General features: G+C 44.1%; 1 protein-coding gene across 1 annotated transcript in view; it reads left to right on the top strand.

Annotated features, from left to right (window-relative positions):
• Positions 1–22,024, top strand: part of sugct (succinyl-CoA:glutarate-CoA transferase) — a 160,400-nt gene that overhangs the window by 5,087 nt on the left and 133,289 nt on the right. The window contains exons 6-8 of the mRNA XM_080417147.1: positions 700–820; positions 13,808–13,899; positions 16,896–17,039. Coding sequence (XP_080273273.1) covers positions 700–820; positions 13,808–13,899; positions 16,896–17,039 — 357 coding nt within the window. The remainder of the gene's footprint in view (positions 1–699; positions 821–13,807; positions 13,900–16,895; positions 17,040–22,024) is intronic.

The raw sequence follows: 22,024 nt of genomic DNA, 5'->3' as shown, positions 1-22,024 counted from the left end.
AGCAGATGCTCTTTATCCAAAGTGACTTACAATAAGCAAAACACATAAATAGACTGCAGAGAGATAGTGTAGTGCCTCAGTAAACTATACACGAATCCACGGAGCGCTGCCCTGCGCGCAGCCATTGCTGCGGTGTCAACGCTCCGCGGACGAGACACCGCAGCAATGGCCGCCTACAGGCAGCTACAGGCAGCGCGTCTGTGGATTCGTCTATAGGATCACACGTAAACCAAGAACCTAGCGTCAGTCTACTCTAAACAATAATAATATGTACATTGAAACTGTAGGATAACAGTCAAACAATGAACATCTGTCCAAATAACCTGCCATCTACATTTTTATGGTATGGTCAAGAAAAACAAGCCTGATTAATGAATGAATGAATTCACTCACTCACTCCTCACTCACTCACTCACTCACTCACTCACTCACTCACTCACTCACTCACTCACTCACTCACTCACTCTTGTGTAATTGTATCAACTATGAATGTATCAATTTGTGAATAAACTTTAATATCTCTCTCTCTTTCTCTCTCCCTCTTGGTGTGTGTGTGTGTGTGTGTGTGTGTGTGTGTGTGTGTGTGTGTGTGTGTGTGTGTGTGTGTGTGTGTGTGTGTGTGTGTGTGTGTGTGTGTGTGTGTGTGTGTGTGTGTGTGTGTGTGTGTGTGTGTGTGCGTGCGTGCGTGCGTGCGTGCAGTTGGCAGCAGTGAGTGATGTGTTGGTGGAGAATTATCTTCCAGGGAAGTTGGATCAGATGGGTCTGGGATTCAACCAGCTGAGTGCTGCCAACCCAGCTCTCATCTACTGTTCTATATCAGGTACAATACTGATACTACTACTAATACTGCAATACTGATAATACTACGAATACTGCAATGCTGATAATATTACTACAACCCAGCACTCATATACTGCATCATCTGCAGCAATACCAATTATTATAATGTTACTAGTCCATACCCTGTGATGTGCGCACCCCAACTATATGCAGACCTTTGGGTTATGCGCTCGGTGTGGCATCCATATATTTGAACTTTTGGGTTATGTGCTTGGTGTGCATTGTGCATAGTTAGACTTTTGGAGAGGATTGCTGTGTGCAAGTTCAGATCAATTGAAGTTGCGCCATGATCCAAGGAATCCGGGGGGGGGGGGTGGGGGGTGGGGGGAGTGGAGATTTTGATTGCGCAACCTACGGTTCAACAGTTATAGTCCAAAATGGGACAAAGCGAGGTCACCATGAAGCCGTTTTGAACACTTTGGGGTGGTGGTTCTTTCTTCACCTGCTGGGAGTGTGAGTGCAAAGTTTCATGGCGATCGGTCCAACGGTGCCATAGATTAGCTGTTCACATACAGATGGAGAGGTGCGAAAATATACTGTAGTCTCCGGCCTTCGGCTGCCCGGCAGAGACAATGAAATTGCTTCACTTCACACTGGTCAGCGTTAGTGGGGGGGGGAGCGAGTTTTTACACCTGGGCAATAGACAATTCGCAGTTGTTACACACCGTGCAAATGTATCAGGGGCGCCGATATTTATAAGCTCTAGTGTGCCCCGTTCACGGAAAATTTACTTTTTTGGGGGGGGTTTTGTAACTTTATTTCGGTTAATTCGGTTTATTCAGTGGCGATCTGAACCAGGCGATCTGATACATTTGTATTTATTTTTTATTAATTTTTTGACCAGCACCCAGTGGGTGCTCCTCACCCACAGTGGGTGCTTTAGCCCCGAGGCACCCACAGTATCGGCGCCCTTGAAATGTATAATTATGTTTTTCTGGGATGAGACACGGGTAATGCTTCGAATAATCTGATGAAAAGTGGGTTTTGCATTCCTTTTTCCCCCTGTCTGTAATCTACAACAATAAGATTAGACCGACCACAATCCGGACTTTTCTTTTCTCTCCTCGCGCCTCTCAGACCAGAGGTCTCTTTTAACTGTCCTGCAGTTCCCACAGAGCATCACTAGATGTCCCCACACACCAGCAGGAAACCCCACACACGGCTCCACATAGGAAGTGCACAAGTTCACATTAAATGACACATGAAATGAATTTGATGCGATTCTTTATAACTCTCTTATCCTTTTATTGCTTCGTCTAATATTTCACCGCTTGAGACGATAAAATAAAATCAATTTGACACAGATCCAATTATCCTATATAAGTAATTCAGTTCCAGACGTGTGTGTGTGTGTGTGTGTGTGTGTGTGTGTGTGTGTGTGTGTGTGTGTGTGTGTGTGTGTGTGTGTGTGTGTGTGTGTGTGTGTGTGTGTGTGTGTGTGTGTGTGTGTGTGTGTGTGTGTGTGTGTGTGTGTGTGTGTGTGTGTGTGTGTGTGCGTGCGTGCGTGCGTGCGTGCGTGCGTGCGTGCGTGCGTGCGTGCGTCATGTTGTATTCATTGTCGCTGTTGAGCAGAAACCTTGTATCTATATTTCTAAAACGTTTTATGTTCGTCGTACAAGAGTGTCACGTTAAAATGGCGAATTGCGACATGTTGTGAGCTTGTGGATCGGCTGTTTTTGAAAAGTATTAACACGAGCTTGTGACTAAATAATAACTACTTAATAACTGTTACTTCTAAAAAGTAACAGTTTTGGCCGTGACGTCACCCATTGATTTATACAGACCCATTTTGAAGCTAATTCAGCAAATTCAAATGCACCATCTTGGAATTTCCAGTCCCGAAAAGCAAACCAGAAACTAATGCTATTGGCTGGAGGGGCAGCGAGGGCGGGTCGTCACTCAGTAGAGCCAGCCTTGAACATTTTACAATTAACTCTTTGACTGCCACAAAATAAAACATTGTTTGCCACGCCACTGCCAGCGTTTTTCAATTGTTTTTACTAACCTTTGGAAAATGGGGGGGAAAAAAATGTCCGGTTGTGGTAATCCGTTGCATAGTTGTGGCCGGTTGAATGTGGCTTGTTTTTGGCAAAAAAACAACAGCGGAGATAAAGAGATAAAGCCATTTTTCCACCACGAATAAACATAAAGTAATCAAGCTGTTTTAAAACAAAATGACGTAATTTCCGGGTCTATCCTTTTCTGACAGGCAAGGGATCATTCATAGGTTAGCGAACAGCGCCATCTGGTTGAAAACCACTGAAAACCCAAAACTCGTCAAAGTCGTCCTTGGCACTGTGGAACTCGGGCCAACTGACGAGTGTACTCGTCCATGGCAGTCAATGAGTTAATGGGACCATCATTTATAAAAAAAACACGTATCATGATAATTGAACGAAGACTTTAAACTAGTGACTGTTTACTATGACAATGTTTACTAGGTAATGAAATCAAGTGTACAATCTGATCAAATCCGCATTGACGGCATGTGTATGTTTTGTAATAATAATACAAATCTACAAAGTAACTAGTAACTAAAGTTTTCAAATAATTGTAGTGGAGTAAAAGTACAATATTTGCCTCTGAGATGTAGTGGAGTAGAAGTAAAAGTATTGGATATTGGAAATACTCAAGTAAAGTACAAATACCGTACTTAAGTACAGTACTTGTGTACATGTACTTAGTTAATTTCCACCACTGTTTATTGGCTTCATTTCCAGCGGTGAATGCTTACCGCCTGGTTTGGACAAGGTTTCCACCTGACAGAGACAGTGTATTTATTAGGGTTGTGAGCAGCTGTTGCCAGGCAGATTTACACACGTCTTAATGTTATTGTTGTGTTTGATTGATCGTTTGCAACGTATTACAATGTGTTGTGTTTTTATTGTCCTTACGGCAAAACGTTTTATTTGTCGCTTTTGACGGAAAATTGGAGCAAGGCGCTTTTAAGTTATTCCAGCTGACACACGCACGCACGCACGCACACACTCACGCACGCACGCACGCACGCACGCACGCACGCACGCAAACACACACACACTGAGTCTTTCCCTCTCCCCAGCCCTCTGTTGCCTTTCCTCTCTGCATTATCTCTCTCTCTCTCTCTCTCTCTCTCTCTCTCTCTCTCTCTCTCTCTCTCTCTCTCTCTCTCTCTCTCTCTCTCTCTCTCTCTCTCTCTCTCTCTCTATCCATCCCATCTCTGTCACTCCCTTTCTTTCTTTCTCTCTCTCTATCTCCCCTCTCTCTCTCTCCCACTCTCTCTGTTTCTCTCTCTCCCCTCTATTTCTCTTAGTCTCTCTATCCATCCCATCTCTATCACTCCCTTACCCGACCTCTCCTGTTCTCCATCCCTCCATCCTTGTTCTCCCTCCTCCACCTCCACCCCCCCTTCCTTCCAAAAAAGACTCCATTTCCCATGAGGCCTCATTAGAGTGTGACAGCTGCTGCATGCGAGACTCTCTACATAGTTGTAGATTTATGACGTCCGACATCCTGACTGGCTCACTACACACACACACACGCACGCACGCACGCATTTGTGTGTGTGCGCCCGCGTGTGCGCACACATTTCTTTTGCTATACTTGTGAGGACGATTTTATGACGCCAGTTTTATTAAACTTTTTTTTAACATTAAAGCCAAAAATAGTGATCTACTAACTCGTTGTGATCTTGTACATCTGCTATTTTCAGTGCCCGACATTGCCGCACAAATGAGTGCAAATCAGGCATAACTCCAATCCTGACCCCTAAACCTAACCTCTAAATGTCTAATCATAACCCCTAAACCTGACCTCTAAATGTCTAATACTAACCCCTAAACCTCTAAACCTAACCTCTAAATGTCTAAACCTGACCTCTAAATGTCTTATCCTAACCCCTAAACCTGACCTCTAAATGTCTAATCCTTACCCCTAAACCTATCCTCTAAATGTCTAATCCTAACCCCTAAACCTGACCTCTAAATGTCTAATCCTTACCCCTAAACCTGACCTCTAAATGTATAATCCTGACCCCTAAACCTAACCTCTAAATCAGTGGTGTGGTCTAGGTTTTTTTTCGGAGGTATACGATAATCATTCCCTGCACGAGATGCGCATGGTCGTGGGTATACGCTAGCGCGTTTTCAATGGATGAAATGGTTAGTAGACTGTATACGCTTTTCCCCAAAAAAATTTACACTGTATACGGCGTATACAGCGGGACACGGTAGAACACACCACTGCTCTAAATGTCTAATCCTGACCCCTAAACCTAACCTCTAAAATGTCTAATCCTAACCCCTAAACCTGACCTCTAAATGTCTAATCCTAACATCCTAAACCTAACCTCTAAATGTCTAATCCTAACCCCTAAACCTGACCTCTAAATGTCTAATCCTAACATCCTAAACCTAACCTCTAAATATCTAGTCCTGACCCCTAAACCTAACCTCTAAATGTCTAATCCTAACCCCTAAACCTGACCTCTAAATGTCTAATCCTAATCCTTCTCTACTATACTTTGTAGTACATTTGGCCCTCACAAGTACAGTAATACAAGCGCACACGCGCGCACACACACACACACACACACACACACACACACACACACACACACACACACACACACACACACACACACACACACACACACACACACACACACACACACACACACACACACACACACACTCCCATCTCCCATTTTAACCCCACAGTGTCTACTGGGAGGCTGACAACATCATAATAATTGTCCTGTTTTATTTTAACTTTTTTTTTACGGCGTAGCTCTGCAGGAGTCTAGCTGTCTTGTTTGTGTGTCCGAACTCGGATCTGCTGGATCAGTCAGTGCTACATTTCCTGTGCACACTGCCAAAGGGCCAAGGACGTATCTACTCATTTCTTTTCCCCACATTATGTAATTGAGTTCCAGACTGTGTCATGTTGTCTTTTGTTGCTGTCAGGCAGAAACCGGCTTGTACAGTATCTCCATATTTCAACGTTTCAATGCCCTATTTCATCGTCTGTGTGTGTGTGTGTGCGCGCAAGCGGTTTAGTGTTTGATTACTCTTTAACACATTCGGTGCCAGAGGTTTATTAAAACAGGGTACATCAATTGCTGGCATTCTTACAATTTACGCCGCACTGTTTACGGCTGTAGACTCCATGACAAGGACGCAGATGTAAACAAAGGCACGATGGTGGAGGGTCCCGTCTATCGCCTGGAACAATAATATATCTAACGCGACCCGCCATTGCAGAGTGATCGCCCATCGAAAACGGCTCGTTTCCACCACGTTAAAAAATAAATGGAGATATGAAGCTTTTTCTCAAGGAGTTATAATGGGTGCGGACGGGAGGTTTTTCTTTTTGGCATGGATCCACTTCCGTCCTCTCCTTCTTTCAAGCTCTGTGAATCATTCCAAAGTTGCGTTAGAGCGCCCCATGTGGAAAAATAAATAAATATATAAATAAATCTCCTCGCGGAGAGCTCCGGTTATGGCACTCAACGAGTGTATTTGCAAAACCGGGAATTCCCGGTTTTGGCACTCAATGTGTTAAGATGAAGTGGTATATGACACTTCAACCTGTTTCTCTAAATAGAGAATAGAGAGAAATAGACAGACAGACAGACAGACAGACAGACAGACAGACTGTCAGTCAGTATGAGAGACAAGCCAAACCCCAATACTCCAACACTCACTCACTCTACTCGTGCCTTAGGTCCCACCTCCGAGCGAGGAGGAGAGGATTATATGCGAGTCCGGAGGAATCAAGTAGGTTGTACTGACAGCCACATTCTAATTCCTCACTCTTGTCTGCCTGCTTGCTCACTCACTCGCTACTCCTGCATGCCATGTTGTATATTAGACGCTGTATTTCTCATATATGAGCTGTTAGACATGCATTCTTCCACACCATGCCAATCAAACAGCATGATTGACCCATACCAGTGTTGATTTTGACAGCACATTTTGATTTAGTTTTAGTCAGTCTTTCGAGTTTTTATTTTTTATTTTTGGCGGGCCGTGATGGCATCGAAATGGCTGATTTTCACTTAGCTGCATGCCGAAAATAGCATATCTACAAGCTCACAACGCGTCGCGCTGCGACACGTTGCTTTTAGATCAGCTATTTTCGGTCTGTGACACCTGCCCGCACCCATGATGACTTGTCTTAGTTCTACTGGATCTCTTCGCCACTAGGATTCCCCCAAACATTTTAATCCATTTTTTATTTGTTGATGAAATTGTCAGTATATTTAGTCATAGTTTTAGTCATCATAGCTTAGTTTTTATTTTGTTTTCGTATGTGAAAAAAGGTAGTCGACAGACATTTTTCGTCATAGAGTTAGTCGACGAAATCAACACTGACCCATACCCATTATTTAATTTGTTGCTTCAGTAGCTTTGGCCACTGTTTTTTGGATGTTTAAAAATGCACTTCATTATCTCTTCCAGTTTAACCTAGTGGGACACTTTCACCCTCAGACCGTTCAACACACGCATATGCACATGTTATGTTTACATTTTGAGGTTATGGAGCAGAAGTGTTGACCCCCATCTCCTAGACAGCGTAGCCACATGGTGTCCATCCCATAGCCAGAGGAGACTTTGTCCATCCAATAACAGAACAAATAGGCGGTCAACACTTTCGGCGAGTGGACGAGAACAGGCTGAAGTGAACGCTGGATGTACGCTCGCTGTTTGACGCCGCAAGCGGCTTGGGGAGCTCACTCTCTCCAGACAGACAGACAGACAGACAGACATAAAGACAGACAGACAGATAGACAGACAGACAGAGTGTATTCCAGATGTTCAGTGAATGTTTGAGGTTTGGTTGAAGCTCACACTAATCGTCTTCACAGCCAATTAGAGAGCATCTCACAGGGCGTGTGTGTGTGTGTGTGTGTGTGTGTGTGTGTGTGTGTGTGTGTGTGTGTGTGTGTGTGTGTGTGTGTGTGTGTGTGTGTGTGTGTGTGTGTGTGTGTGTGTGTGTGTGTGTGTGTGTGTGTGTGTGTGTGTGTGTGTGTGTGTGTGTGTGTGTGTGTGTGTGTGTGTGTGTGTTTGTGTGTTTGTTTACTATGCTTGTGAGGGCCAAACATCCCCATAAGTATAATAGAATGTGAGAAATATATAGTGTGAGGACTGGTCCTCACAAGTGAAATGGTTGTTTTATGGTTTAAACAAGACAATATTTTTATATTTAGGTTTACAATCAGAAAACTATTCATAGAGGTTCGTTTTAGGGGTTAGAGTTGAAGTTATGCCTGATTCAAATACTTAATTGCACTCTGGTGTCACACACCAAATCCGGCTTTGAATTAAGGTTAAAAATGGCCCAAAGAAATTGGATTAATAACATCGCCGTCCCAAAATGTTGAGGTCCCTCGCAATTGTTGTTATAGAAACATGTGAAAGAGAGAGACAGAGAGAACATGTGTGTCTCGTTATGTAGTAGGGGGACATAGCCCCCTCGATATGTCACTCTCTCTTCCTCTCTGGCTTTTCTCTCTCTGTTCCGTCCATGACACACTCACACACACGCACACACACGCACACACACACACGCACACACACACACACACACACACACACACACACACACACACACACACACACACACACACACACACACACACACACCACACACCACACCACACACACTCGCGCACACGCTGTGTGGTTGTGTTTGTGACGTGTTGAGGTTTTTGTCCTGCTGTGTCAGAGGAAACGGTGACCTGCAAGACATTTAGAAGATACTGAGGTTTTAGAAGAAAAAAAACACTCTTTCGCAATTGAATGTTATTTACTGCCTTTCTGGGCTATTTCTAGACCATGCCAATCCCATTGAAATGAGGGGTCATACACTGCTGCCGTCTTCTCCTTTTTGTTTTCTTTTCTTCTCTGTAAATATAGCTATTTGTTGATGACATGTATTAATTTGTTAATATTCTTTGCTCTGTTGATGAATTGAATACATAGGACCACAATGGAAACAAGCCTTTTTGTTTTATCCTTTTAGCCCAATTTTTTTTTTACTATAAATGATAATAGTAATAATATAATAGTGTGCCACTGCTGCCAGCGAAAAAGAGCGATTTTACTGTATCTTTGAAAAATCATGGAATATTCTCTGTGACCTCCGTCCTCATGGACATCGCCTCATTACACGCACAGGTTGTCGTCGTAGAGGGAAAACATTTTTATCCGCACAGGGTAATCCATTGCACAGCTGTGGCCGTTTGAATGCAGCTTGTTTTTGCCGTAAAACAAGAGGAACGGAGATATAGCGATTTCCCCATAGGAAATAAACAGGAAGTAAATAAGCTTTTTTTTTTTTTAATGAAAAACGAAATCTCGTCTATCTCGTAACTTTTCAGTGATCCCCCCCCCCCTTTAAACATGATCATCAGGTATTATGGTTATACCAGGAGGAAGGTTTTTTCAAAAAAGTGTACAGAAAGTGTTAAAATTATGTTTTTATGTGGACACGTTCATTAAGTATACCTGGTTCTCTCCTTAGCACCTCCCACCTGAACCAGTCTCTCCGCCTCCTGTCCTAGTCCCTCCTCCTCCTCATGCCCACACCTGTTGTGTTATGATAATGAGGGGGAGGGTATATTTCTACTGTGTCATTAAAGCGCTGTTTTTCTATTGGCACATTTGACCCTCAAGGTTTCAGCCTCCAGGAAGAAACTCAAAATAGTCAGAGAAGACATAAAACACCATAAAACACCACCAGGGGGCTTAATGAAGTTCTATCAACCTCATAGACAAATGAAAGACAGAAAAAGTGCAAAACCATGGCACCACCTCTTTAAAAGGATAACACAAAAAAGGCACAGGGGCTTGTTTCCATTGTGGTCCATTGTACTCAATTCATCGAAAAGGCATAGCATACATACACTACTTTACACAAAAGAACACCAATATATCTACTGTATGTACAGAGAAGAAAAGGGTGGGAGGGAAAGGGTTATATGACTCATTATAATTGAAGGAAGGCCATGCTTAGTTTAGTTTGAGTGTCGAGGCTTTTTTATGTCTGTTGGCAGGGCATTCCACATTTTGGTGGCAGTGTAGTAGAATGCATTTACCCCCCATGTTTGTGTCGGATTTTGGGGGAACAAGGTCATGGGAGCTCCCTCTGGTGTTATGCCCATGTGTCTCACTCTAGTGAAGTAGTTTGACAATTGACAGCAACCCAGCTTAGCAAAGTGACCTGTTGTTAGGTGACTCCCTGTCTGCACTGTTGCCTGGTCTGATTATTATAAGCCACATTGGGCTTGTTTTCCTTCTTTTTTTTAATTCTATCCAAATACAATTTTATATTAATTTGTAGCCTATTGTGTTCACAATAAGCAACTTGTCATATTAGTCAGATCCGGAATAGTATATGAAAGCCATTTAAAATATTTATACTATTGGTACACACCAGCTGCTCCCAAATAATTAATTACATCATGTTGCGACAACGCTCCTACAGGCAGCCATGGACCTCCAGCTGGTCGACCACAGGGCTGGGCGGTGGTACACAGACATACAGTAGCACATGGGTATAATAAATTGGCCAGTTTTAGGAAAGGTCTATATGTACTCACGTTGGCTGTTATTGTTCTATTTCCACCATTCTAATGGATTGTGTAAACATCTCTGAAGTAGCTCCATAGTTTCTTCTGAAGTGACGCAGTTAACTTATACATCCATATTGTCCCCATTATCTTTCATCATCCACCTTTGTTCAATAATCCCGAACAGAGCTACACTTTAAGTTTACATCAATTATAGCCTCTCAAACCCAGATACATTGCTGCGACACGTAATGTGCGTCGCCTACCTACCCAAAATAACAGACATACAAGCTATCAACTCGCTGCGTCATGTCGTGTCGACAGCTTGTAGATCTGCTATTTTCACAATATTTATCTGTGTATCATCAAATATGGTTATTTTGGGGGGTCGATGGCCTGAAAAGATTGAGAACCCCTGCTTTAATGCAGTAAACATGAACGTAGCGTTTACGTGGGGAATATAATAATACTGTAATATATATAATATATAATATAATATTCACCCGCAGCTGGGTTTAACGAGACAGCAGCAAAAATAAAAATGCGACGTTTCCGTGCTCACAGATGATCCGATCATCTTATAAAAAATTTAAGTGCTTAAGACTTTAGCCCAAACCCAACGGGACTTGACCCGGCCCGTCGGCACCGGCTGGGCCGGGTCCAAATGTGTCGCTTTGGGTCCACGTTTTTTTTTAATCCAAATAAATTCATATATTAACACATCCACTGCCAAGGGCTAATCTCATAATGTACTCACCAGTGCCAAGGTGTTTTTGTTGTTTTTTTGTTTTTTTCATGTCGCCATAGATCTTGTTAAAATCCTTAAGATTGAGCGCTACACAGTCTGTTTACATCCGCGCGATCTCCCTGTATCTCCCAGTGAAAACCACGTGTCAAACGGGGCATCCATGTTTGAGTTAGAGCGGATTACGTTAAACAGTGAAATGCGAGGAGAAAAAACTACAGGAAGAGAATTGAGTTTCAGTTTCGTCTGTAGAACGAGGGCGGGCGTGATCGTGAAAACCGGATCCCAAATAATTCTATTTCCTGTCATCAAACCGGAAACGGAAGTGGATCAAAAAAATTCCGAAAGTGCACCCGGACCGCGCATGCGCGAAAAGACCGCAGCCCGTAGGGCTACGGTCTCGGCGCTTAACAGTTGGATTTAACGGCCCGTAGGACTACGGTCTTGGCAGTTAATGTGTTAATTAATTTATAGCGTATTGTGTTCACAATAAGCAACTTGTCATATTAGTCAGATCCCCAAGAGTATATGAAAGCCATTTAAAATATTCATACTATTCTTACACAGCTGCTACGCAGCTAATTAATCACCAGCGCAGCGCAAAAGTAGGTCAAATCAATCAGCTGTCTGTCAGTTGTCACGGCAGCAGCAAAGCTCCCTTTAAAGTTTAAACCATAACATGACATAGAATGGCTCTTCAGACAAACCATTGAGATTGAAAAGCTTTCTTCATGTCTTCCTCACCTCAAAGTAAACTTGGATTATTTCTTCAAATGACGAGCACAGGCAGCTGGCAGTAGGCCTACAAGGTAACATTGGATGTGATTTCTCCATCGCAACTCTTTCCCATCAAGCAAAGTAATCCAAACTATTTCGTACTGCTTATTTTGCTTGTTAAAAGCATGATTTTATTAAGACATGACAGCAATATGGAAAAAACGAAAATATCTCAATTTAAAATATATTTCATAGAATAACCGAATATAATTTTTTTAATGGTTATAGGGGCACTGTATATATTTATATAGCCTATTTGCTCCAAGCTGTTTTTTAAATAAAATATAGACTGTTGGAATAGGGTAGAATGACTCCACGAATTACCAAGATTTAATGAAAAAAAAGGCTTCTTTAGAAAAATGACTGACGGGCTGGGCTGGGCCTAATTTGTCAATTATTAGTCGAGCCAGGCTGAAATATTTAGGGGATATGAAAGCTCTAGTTTGAAGTGCTCATGTGGCCTTATAGTCGCTTCTTTTTGTTTTCATAGACCTGCGGTTGCTTATTTCTCGCCAAGGCTGGCAACACGGCTCATGGGGCAACATGCCCTCTGGTCATTTAGCATGGGGCCGATGTTTCGTTTCTAAGTCTAAGATTGCCTTTCAGTAAAACCACATTTGATAGACATAAATATCACCTACATATTACTGATTAGAGAGAATTACATTTTTTTGTTAATTATTTCCTGCATAATCAATGAATAAAACTGACGTGTAAAGTGGAGTATTGCATTGCAGACGCACAACTTTACTTTAAATAGCCTATCATCTTATATAAATACAATTAACACAAGGAATTGACACCCTTCCTTCTGCTGATTATAGTAAAATTAGAATCACAGAGATTTGTTGACAATAATAGCCTAGTAGAGAGAGGTGCGCACTTTGCGTGCTGTCTCCACAAAGCCATTGCAGTGTCTGTGTGCACTTGGCGGGTGCTTTTAGAACCCACTATCCCCCCTCCCAAAGCCGTACCCATGTGTGTGTGCAGAATGGCAATGTGGGGGATATCAACAACACGCCCACGGGCACGCCTCCACGCGCAAATAGCGGTGTCGGCATAATGGGTGACGGGTAGAGCAGGTGCTACAATAACATTTTGGGGCAGGGCAGCTCCATTATCCGTATTTAACAGGTTTAGGGTAGGGTTTAGGCTGGAGGAGCTGCCGCGGAATAGCGCCCTAGGTGCCAAAACCGGGATTTACCGTGAAGTCAATCTTTTAGTTTTTTCCCGTTTTTTTCCACAAGGGGGGGCTAGCGCAGCTCTGGAATCACCCACAGTGACTCTGAGAAGGAAGGGACAGATGAATCACGTGCCAAAAAAACTGTCTCCCGTCCGCTCCCATTCGTATCTCCTTGCAAAAAAACTCCATATTTCCTTAACTTTTTACAGTGAGGAAAACGAGTCATTTTCGATCCGCGATCACTCCGCCATGGTGACTCGCGTGAGAGATGTTATTGTTCCAGGCGTTAGCCAGGACCATCCACCATCGTGCACGCATATATGTTTACAATGAGGGGCTCGTCGTGGAGTCTACAGCTGTAAACAGCGTAGCGCTACAAACGGTGAGATCTCTGGCACTCAACGTCACTTTTTTAATAAAACTCTGGCACCGAATGTGTTAACAGTACTTACCAACTCAAGCAAAATTGTAGTTATTATTTAGTCACAAGCTCTTGTTGATACTTTTCAATGATTCGATATTTATAAAACCCATGTAAGCACTCTTACTTACACTATAAAATAAATACAATTTATTTATTTTATAGTGTAAGTAAAAGTTAATAGCCAGACTTCATTGTGTGACTCCATTTGTGTGTGTGTGTGTGTGTGTGTGTGTGTGTGTGTGGGTGTGTGGGTGTGCGCGTGTGCGCGTGTGCGTGCGCACGCAGGTTATGGTCAGACCGGCCCTCAGTCACAGACTCCAGGTTATGACTCCATCGCCTCTGCCGTATCAGGAATGATGCACATTACTGGACCTGAGGTGAGTGTGTGTGTGTGCGTGTATGTGTGTATTGTAGCTTTGTAGATTGTGTAGCGGCTACAAACGTCTGGCGTTTGTATCTTCTTGTCGCTTGCTTCCAAATGAATGGTAGCATGTAGCTTTGTATGTTCATGTGGCTGGCTACCATTCAAAATTAATGCTACCCATCCCTGGCTCCCCGTCTCTCCAGCTCTTCAGGTCAGGTCGGGATACTCATTTCATCCAATCAGGAGTGAGAACTCATACAAGATACCGGATTGAGAAGTGAAATTCAAAGTAATGACACAAATAAAAACTGGAACTGGAACACTAATTGAAGCTGATGAATGTTTGTAGTGTTCTCTCTCGTGATTGGATGACATTGGTATCCTGACCTGACAATGTATTTGATGTTTGCTAAAGATCTGTAGAGATGAGACATTTTATTCATTCTTTCTTTTGTCGTGTATTATGAAGCATAAACTGCAGGTTAGCAGGCTTTAGATGTAATAAAATGGAGGAGAATAGAGAAGAGACGTCAAGGTTTCCAGGTTCTAGAATCTCCAGTATGTTTATTCAGATTCAGCAACAAACAACCAGCATTCAGAGAAGCAGCCAGGGGCAGAGCCCCTGTTCCTCAGCCCTTCGGCCAAGGACTGCACTAGTCCTGAGTTAGATTTTAGTCTCCCTCTTATAACACAATGGATCCACATTTGAATAGCCTACAGCCTGTTCATGTGGGTGGCTGTTGACCAAACAAATGGTAGTCTTACCGTCTCCAGGTTAAACAAAGAGAAATGCTAAGTGTAGGCTACCCCCCACCCGGCTTGGTCATCCCTGAATACACTGTCTGTAGCTACTTGTGAAGCAAGCATATGGCTTTGGAGTACATTATGTTATGAGGGTTTTACTTGCATACTGTTCAGATACCACACAACTATTCCCCCCACGAAAGAATTAAACTTCTTTCGCAACCAGGTATATTGAATAGAACAGTTTGCAAGAAAAACATAAAAAAACAACAACTCCCACTCACTTAGCCCGACCCCCCATGACCAATCAATGGCTGAAACCTAAACAAAGAAGACATTCAGTAGATTCAACACAAACAACACATCAGAAAGAACAACTTAGATACAAGCATCAAAATTACATAATGGTCATACAGTGATTTACCTTAAATTTCAAAATAAAAATAAACAAACTGTTTCACAAAATAAGAAAGAATATCAATATTTAGTAACGGATCGGCTAACATTGGACGCGTGCGTCATGGATCACATGACTTTCGACTGACACCGAAGGCAAAGGCTGGAACTATTTAAAAATAAAACAAGCTTAAAAATAAAACAACTCAGAAAACCCTATTCACAGAAAATACATCAATACGGTGCTGAACTTTCTCTTTATACCACTTCTTCAATTCATCATAACCATGTCTCGAAAATAAAAACACCAGTCAAAATGCATTCTCATTCCCTAATCAGTGCGCAGGTCTCTCTGTTTACTTTAAACCCTAGGATAAAATATTACACAGCAAACAAACTTTGAGAGCTGACAGAATACAATTGAAATATAAATCACACTAAAGATGCACTTCTCCCTACCTTTTGTCCCCCCACGCCGAGCACCAACCTTGTAACCAAAGATAGAACCTTTCGAGTACTCCTATTAACTACACATGATAACTTCAACGGAGATGCCTACATTGATAACAGAAGAAAGTGTTTCTTCAATGAAATAATAAAACAAAAAGTAAACTCACATTAAATACAAGTGACCAAAGAGTGAAACAACTAAAATCCTCACATCACACTTTTACGCACGGCAACAAAAATAACGCTCCGTGGTTCAAATCACTTTATCACCAAAATACAACCTCTTGTCCCGAATGTTCAGTGTTCCATCCAATAATGCTTTTGTCGCCTCTATCTCAATGTCCACGCACCCAGCAGAATAGCTGAGCGCAGGTCCAGATGGTATCATTGTTCCAGCCAAAAAGATAGCCGCTCCTCACCAACTCATCCCCCCACGGAGAACTTCGACCAGCAAGTTCTTCGCTCCGCCGTCCACCCAGCCAGGCGCTCCGCAGAGAAGAGTAGTCAGTTGAGTAGCCATCCGAGATCCGGTCACGAGCGGCCGCGCAGTCATCACAACGTCGCCGTCGCAAGGCATTCATCGTAGGTCGCCCTGAAGTCTCCATGGTCCGCTCCGCGGTGGTCCACCTCGCCGTAGGAAGACACCCACGGACCCGATCCTCCGCACAGCCAGGCCCGCTCCCGCGGTCACCTCAAGATACACAGGTTCTTTAATCGAAGCACACACTCGCAAAAGTATGCACAACGATGGAGCTGGCTCGCCATTGTGTCGTGTATTATGAAGCATAAACTGCAGGTTAGCAGGCTTTAGATGTAATAAAATGGAGGAGAATAGAGAAGAGACGTCAAGGTTTCCAGGTTCTAGAATCTACAGTATGTTTATTCAGATTCAGCAACAAACAACCAGCATTCAGAGAAGCAGCCAGGGGCAGAGCCCCTGTTCCTCAGCCCTTCGGCCAAGGACTGCACTAGTCCTGAGTTAGATTTTAGTCTCCCTCTTATAACACAATGGATCCACATTTGAATAGCCTACAGCCTGTTCATGTGGGTGGCTGTTGACCAAACAAATGGTAGTCTTACCGTCTCCAGGTTAAACAAAGAGAAATGCTAAGTGTAGGCTACCCCCCACCCGGCTTGGTCATCCCTGAATACACTGTCTGTAGCTACTTGTGAAGCAAGCATATGGCTTTGGAGTACATTATGTTATGAGGGTTTTACTTGCATACTGTTCAGATACCACACTTTCTTTCTTTCTTTCTTTCTTTCTTTCTTTCTTTCTATCTTTCTTCCTCCATCAAAAAACGTGTCAGTATTAATGGGTATTAACGTGTTTACTTGTGTGTTTATGATGTGTGTTATTGTTCTCATGTGTCCGTGTCCCATCCAATAATACTGCTGACATTGTGTGTTGGTTGCTAGGATGGTGAGCCGGTGAGGCCGGGCGTTGCCATGACGGACCTAGCAACGGGCCTGTACGCACACGGAGCCATCATGGCCGCCATGCTGCTACGCCACAAGACAGGAAGAGGAACACACCTGGACTGTAACCTGCTGTCTTCACAGGTACACACTCTGTGTGTGTGTGTGTGTGTGTGCGTGTGTGCGTGTGTGCGTGCGTGCGTGTGTCCAAAAGTATTGGCTTCAAAATGTACAATGTAGTAAAAGTAAAAGTGCTCATTATACAGAACATCTACAAGCTCACAACGTGTCGCATCGTGGCGCATTGTGAGCTTGTAGATCGGCTATTTTCAAATGGCCGAAATGTATATAGGGCTGAAGTTGTTAATGTATGTTTTGTAATAATAATCAAAATCTACAAAGTAACTAACTCAAGTTTTCAAATAAATGTAGTGGAGTAAAAGTACCATATTTGGATTCGAGATGTAGTGGAGTAGAAGTAAAAGTATTGGAAATTGGAATTACTCAAGTAAAGTACAAATAACTCAAAATTGTACTTAAGTAACAGTACTTAGTCACTTTCCACCACTGACTCCAGGTTGGGGTACAGTATTGGGCTACAGAGAAGATAAGGGCTTGCATGGAGATTCGATGTTGATGTCCTTACAAGTATAGTAATACAAATGTGTGCGTGCGTGCATGCTTGTGTGTGTATGTGTGCGTGTGTGTGTGTGTACGGTAGCAGCGTGACAAAGCACTAACAGTTAAAATAACAGCTTTGAGAAAGTATAACGAATCACCTGCTTGTCTCTCTGTGTGTCTGTTTGTACAAGTGCACCAGAGTGTGTGTGTACGTGCGTGCGTGCGTGCGTGCTTGCGTGTGCGTGTGCGTGTGTGTGTGTGTGTGTGTGCGTGTGTGTGTGTGTGGACACGTGCGTGTGTGTGTTGTGAGGAGTGCTGACCAAAACCAACCACAGAGTCACTTGATTTGCATAAACAGCAGTCTTTTATTGGGGGGAAACTTTAACAAAGGCAGGTAGGGGAAAACTATAACACAAATTCCTCCCGGATTGGGGTATTTCAATAACAGTTCCTAGTCCATGCATGAAGTGCCCTATGGTGCCTAGGAAGAGAGTAGAAACCATAATTAGTCTTAATTCAAGCCAAGCCATATAAGGACACATTCAGTACCCATATTTTCCGTATTGTCCAATAAAAAACATTTTAATCCGATCGGTGGCCATTTTCTCCGTATTTTCTCCATGCTTTCAACTACGTGACCCTATCGGTTGGGAGGTGTAATTGCACTCTGATACACTATAACTCTATGAGAAAATGACCGCCAATCGGATTAAAATGCTTTTTATTGAACAATACAGAAGTTACGGTTACTTATACCCACCCGAAGTCAATTGTAACATCCGTGGCCACGGAATAAAAACTTTATATTTGAAATCCGAACGTTTATGTAGATGTACGGGCTGTAAATGGAGAAAGTGCAAAAAACAGGTTGAAGTTTCGTCATGACTGTCATAATATGACCGTCATGTGATGCTGCTTTAAATTTAGTAGCAGCAAGCGAACTATAGTAACTTGTAAACAACCCAGTGACAAACCTATATTATTATTATTCATAATAATAATATTCACATTATTGTCTGAGCGTAAAGCACACAATGCTATGTTCCACAAATGTGCTCAATCCTGCGCAAAATATCTGATCTTCAAGCATAAAACAGTTGCTGTGTGACAAGCTGTATGCTTGTAGATCCTATCTTTTTCCACCGCTTTGCAGTGAAAGGGAAAGTGGAAAATGGGTCGCCAAATTTTGCGAGAGAAATAAGCAGGTCTATGAAAATGTTACTGCATACTGCATGCCGAGGCTAATTTGCAACACCAGTCCCTGGTTAGACCTTTCTATATAAATATATACCTAATAAAAATGCATGAAGCTCTAAACTAAACAAGTATGAAAAGATATTTATATCTGCAAAGTAACTAGTAACTAAAGTTTTCAAATAATTGTAGTGAAGTAAAAGTACAAGATTTGCCTCTGAGCTGTAGTGGAGTAGAAAAGTATTACCATTATAATGTAATTATATATATAATTATAATATTAATAATAATAGAAAGACGTGAAAAACAAGCCCAAAGTCGCTTATAATAAGCAGACATGGCAACATAAACTCGCATAGACTCGCTTCGCAGCTCGTCTACGGGCCGCTCTGCGGGGGGTCTAGAGGTGTCAACTGCTCTTGCCTGGGGGAGAGAGGGGGAGAGCGGTCAATTTAGCCGAATATAACGGTTGGGATGGTATATATGGTATATATTTCATATTTATAATACGTTTCAGAAGAAAAAAAAAACGGAGATGATTTGAAACAAATATTTAGGAAAAGTCATGAAAGGGGAACTTTCTCAGAGCTTCATGAGAGAAGATAATCCACTTTAAATTCTCAAAATCGGTCATATTGATAGCTTAGTCATGCAAGTGTTAACAAGCCATATAAGGACACATGTTGGAGTGTGTTTTAGCTTACCGCCCGAGCCTGCGTCCATTCACCAAGGGAGTGAGTTTCATCTGAGGAGAGGTTCAGCAAACATTTATAGGGTTGGGCTGATCAGACCAGGCTGTCACCACTCTGGCAATCAGACCTGAGGTGTCATCATATCAAGCTGATTGAGGATGAAAACAGGCACATACCTTCCTTCCACTACTTGCCCAAGTGCTCTGCACTGTCTCTGGTGCTGAAACCTCTCCTCAGCCCTCTGCTCGCCTTGGTGGAGACGCCAGATAGCTCGGGCCCCAAGCGACACTCCACATATCCCCCCCCTAAGCTCGCCGCCTGTGTCGGGAGCTTCTGTTTCTTGGTCTTCATATAAGCGGGATAGAGCGTCCGCATTCTTGATGGCCCTGCCTGGTCGGTGCTCCACCTTGAACTTGTAGTCCTGCAAATCTAAAAACCAGCGGGTTACTCTTGCATTCCGGTCTTTACTGGTTGCCATCCACTTTAGAGGCGCATGATCAGTCACTAGAGTAAACTCCCGTCCCCACAAGTAATATCTCAGGTGATGAACGGCCCACTTGATGGCTAAACATTCCTTCTCCACAGTGGAGTAGTTGCGTTCATGTTTTAGGAGCTTGCGGCTAATGTACGTTATTGGGTGTTCTTCTCCATTGATCACCTGAGCCAGCACCGCTCCCACCCCGGTTCCAGATGCGTCCGTCTGCAGGACGAAGGGCTTCTTGAAGTCAGGGGCTACCAGGACCGGTCCCTCACATAGGGCCTGTGGGAGCTTCTGGAAAGCGGCCTCTGTTACCTCAGTCCACTGGACATGGTGTGGCAGACGGTTGCGGGTCAAATCGTGTAACGGCGCTGCAATAGTGGCATAATTGGAGATGAATTTCTGATAATATGAGACCAGGCCTAGGAACGATTTTACCTGCTTCTTAGTCGCTGGTCTGGGCCAGTTTTGTATCCTTTCCACCTTTCGGGTCTGCGGCTTCACACACCCCCGGCCTATGGTGTAACCCAGGTAATCGGTCTCTCCCAGGCCCATTCGACACTTCGTCGCATTGGCCGTCAGCCCGGCCTGGCGGAGAGCCCCCAGCACGGCTTCTAGATGCCTCAGATGGTCCGTCCAGGTGGGGCTGTGAATGACTATGTCGTCCAGGTAGGCAGCGGCATACAAGCGATGGGGCCGCAGGATCCGGTCCATCATCCGCTGGAACGTGGCCGGGGCGCCATGGACCCCGAATGGAAGGACGGTGTATTGATAAAGACCCTCAGGTGTGGAAAAGGCCGTCTTTGGCTTCGCCCGTGCGGTCAGGGGCACCTGCCAGTAGCCTTTTGTGAGGTCGAGGGTGCTGAGAAACCGGGCGGGTCCGAGTCTCTCTATCAATTCATCCACCCTAGGCATGGGGTAGGCGTCGAACACGGCCACGTCATTTAGCTTCCTGAAGTCATTGCAAAACCTGATGGTCCCGTCTGGCTTTGGCACGAGGACTATCGGACTGGACCAGGGGCTGTGGGACTCCTCGATGACTCCTAGGTCAAGCATCTTTCTCACCTCCTCACTCACAGCTTCACGGCGAGCTTCCGGGATACGGTAGGGTCGCTGTCTCACCACAGTCCCTGGAGGGGTCTGGATATCATGTTCCATGACTGTCGTTCGGCCTGGTAACTCTGAGAACACATCCCGACTCCGGTCCTGGAGCTCCCGAAGATCCTGCTGCTGGGACGGGGAGAGCTCTTTCCCTATAACAACAGGGGTTGGTTCCTGAGGAGAGACAGATGTTAACAGGGCCGGACAAGGAGGGGCCTCCGCGGCCAGCCACTTCTTCAGTATGTTTACATGATAAATTTGATGGCCCTTCCGCCGGCCCGGCTGCCTTACCCTGTAGTTTACGGGTCCCACTTTCTCCACAACTTCATAGGGCCCTTGCCACTTAGCCAGAAACTTACACTCATGGCTTGGTACCAACCAGCACCTGCTCCCCCACCTTAAACTCTTGGATCAGGGCGCCTCTATTGTAGGTTCGAGCCTGGTCTGCCTGGGCCTTTTGCATGTGTTCCCGAACCATAGGCCACACCCTCCTCATCCGGTCCTGCATCTGCTCCACGTGGTCGATGACGCTGCGATGAGGGGACGGCTGGCTCTCCCACGACTCTTTGGCCAGGTCCAGGAGGCCTCGGGGGTTCCGTCCATACAGGAGTTCGAAGGGGGAGAACCCAGTGGAGGCCTGGGGCACCTCCCGAATGGAGAAGAGTACGTAGGGCAGCAGTTGGTCCCAGTTCTTCCCATCGATGTCGGTCAACTTCTTCAACATGCTTTTCAACGTGCGATTAAACCTCTCTACAAGGCCATCGGTTTGTGGGTGATAGACCGAGGTACGCAACTGCTTGACCTTGAGCCATTTACACATAGCAGCAAGCACCCGGGACATAAAACAGCTGCCTTGGTCCGTTAAAATGTCTTCAGCCACACCCATCCGAGTGAACAACAGGAATAGCTCTCTGGCCACTGCTCTAGCTGAGGCAACTCTAAGGGGTATGGCCTCGGGGTATCTGGTGGCATAATCCATAATTACTAAAATGTACTTGTGACCTCGGGCAGACTTTGGGAGGGGGCCAACAATGTCCATAGCT

The sequence above is a fragment of the Gymnoscopelus braueri genome (genome assembly GCF_963280865.1).
Source record: "Gymnoscopelus braueri genome assembly, chromosome: 21".
Taxonomy (NCBI): domain Eukaryota; kingdom Metazoa; phylum Chordata; class Actinopteri; order Myctophiformes; family Myctophidae; genus Gymnoscopelus; species Gymnoscopelus braueri.
This window is presented reverse-complemented; position numbering and strand designations above follow the sequence as displayed.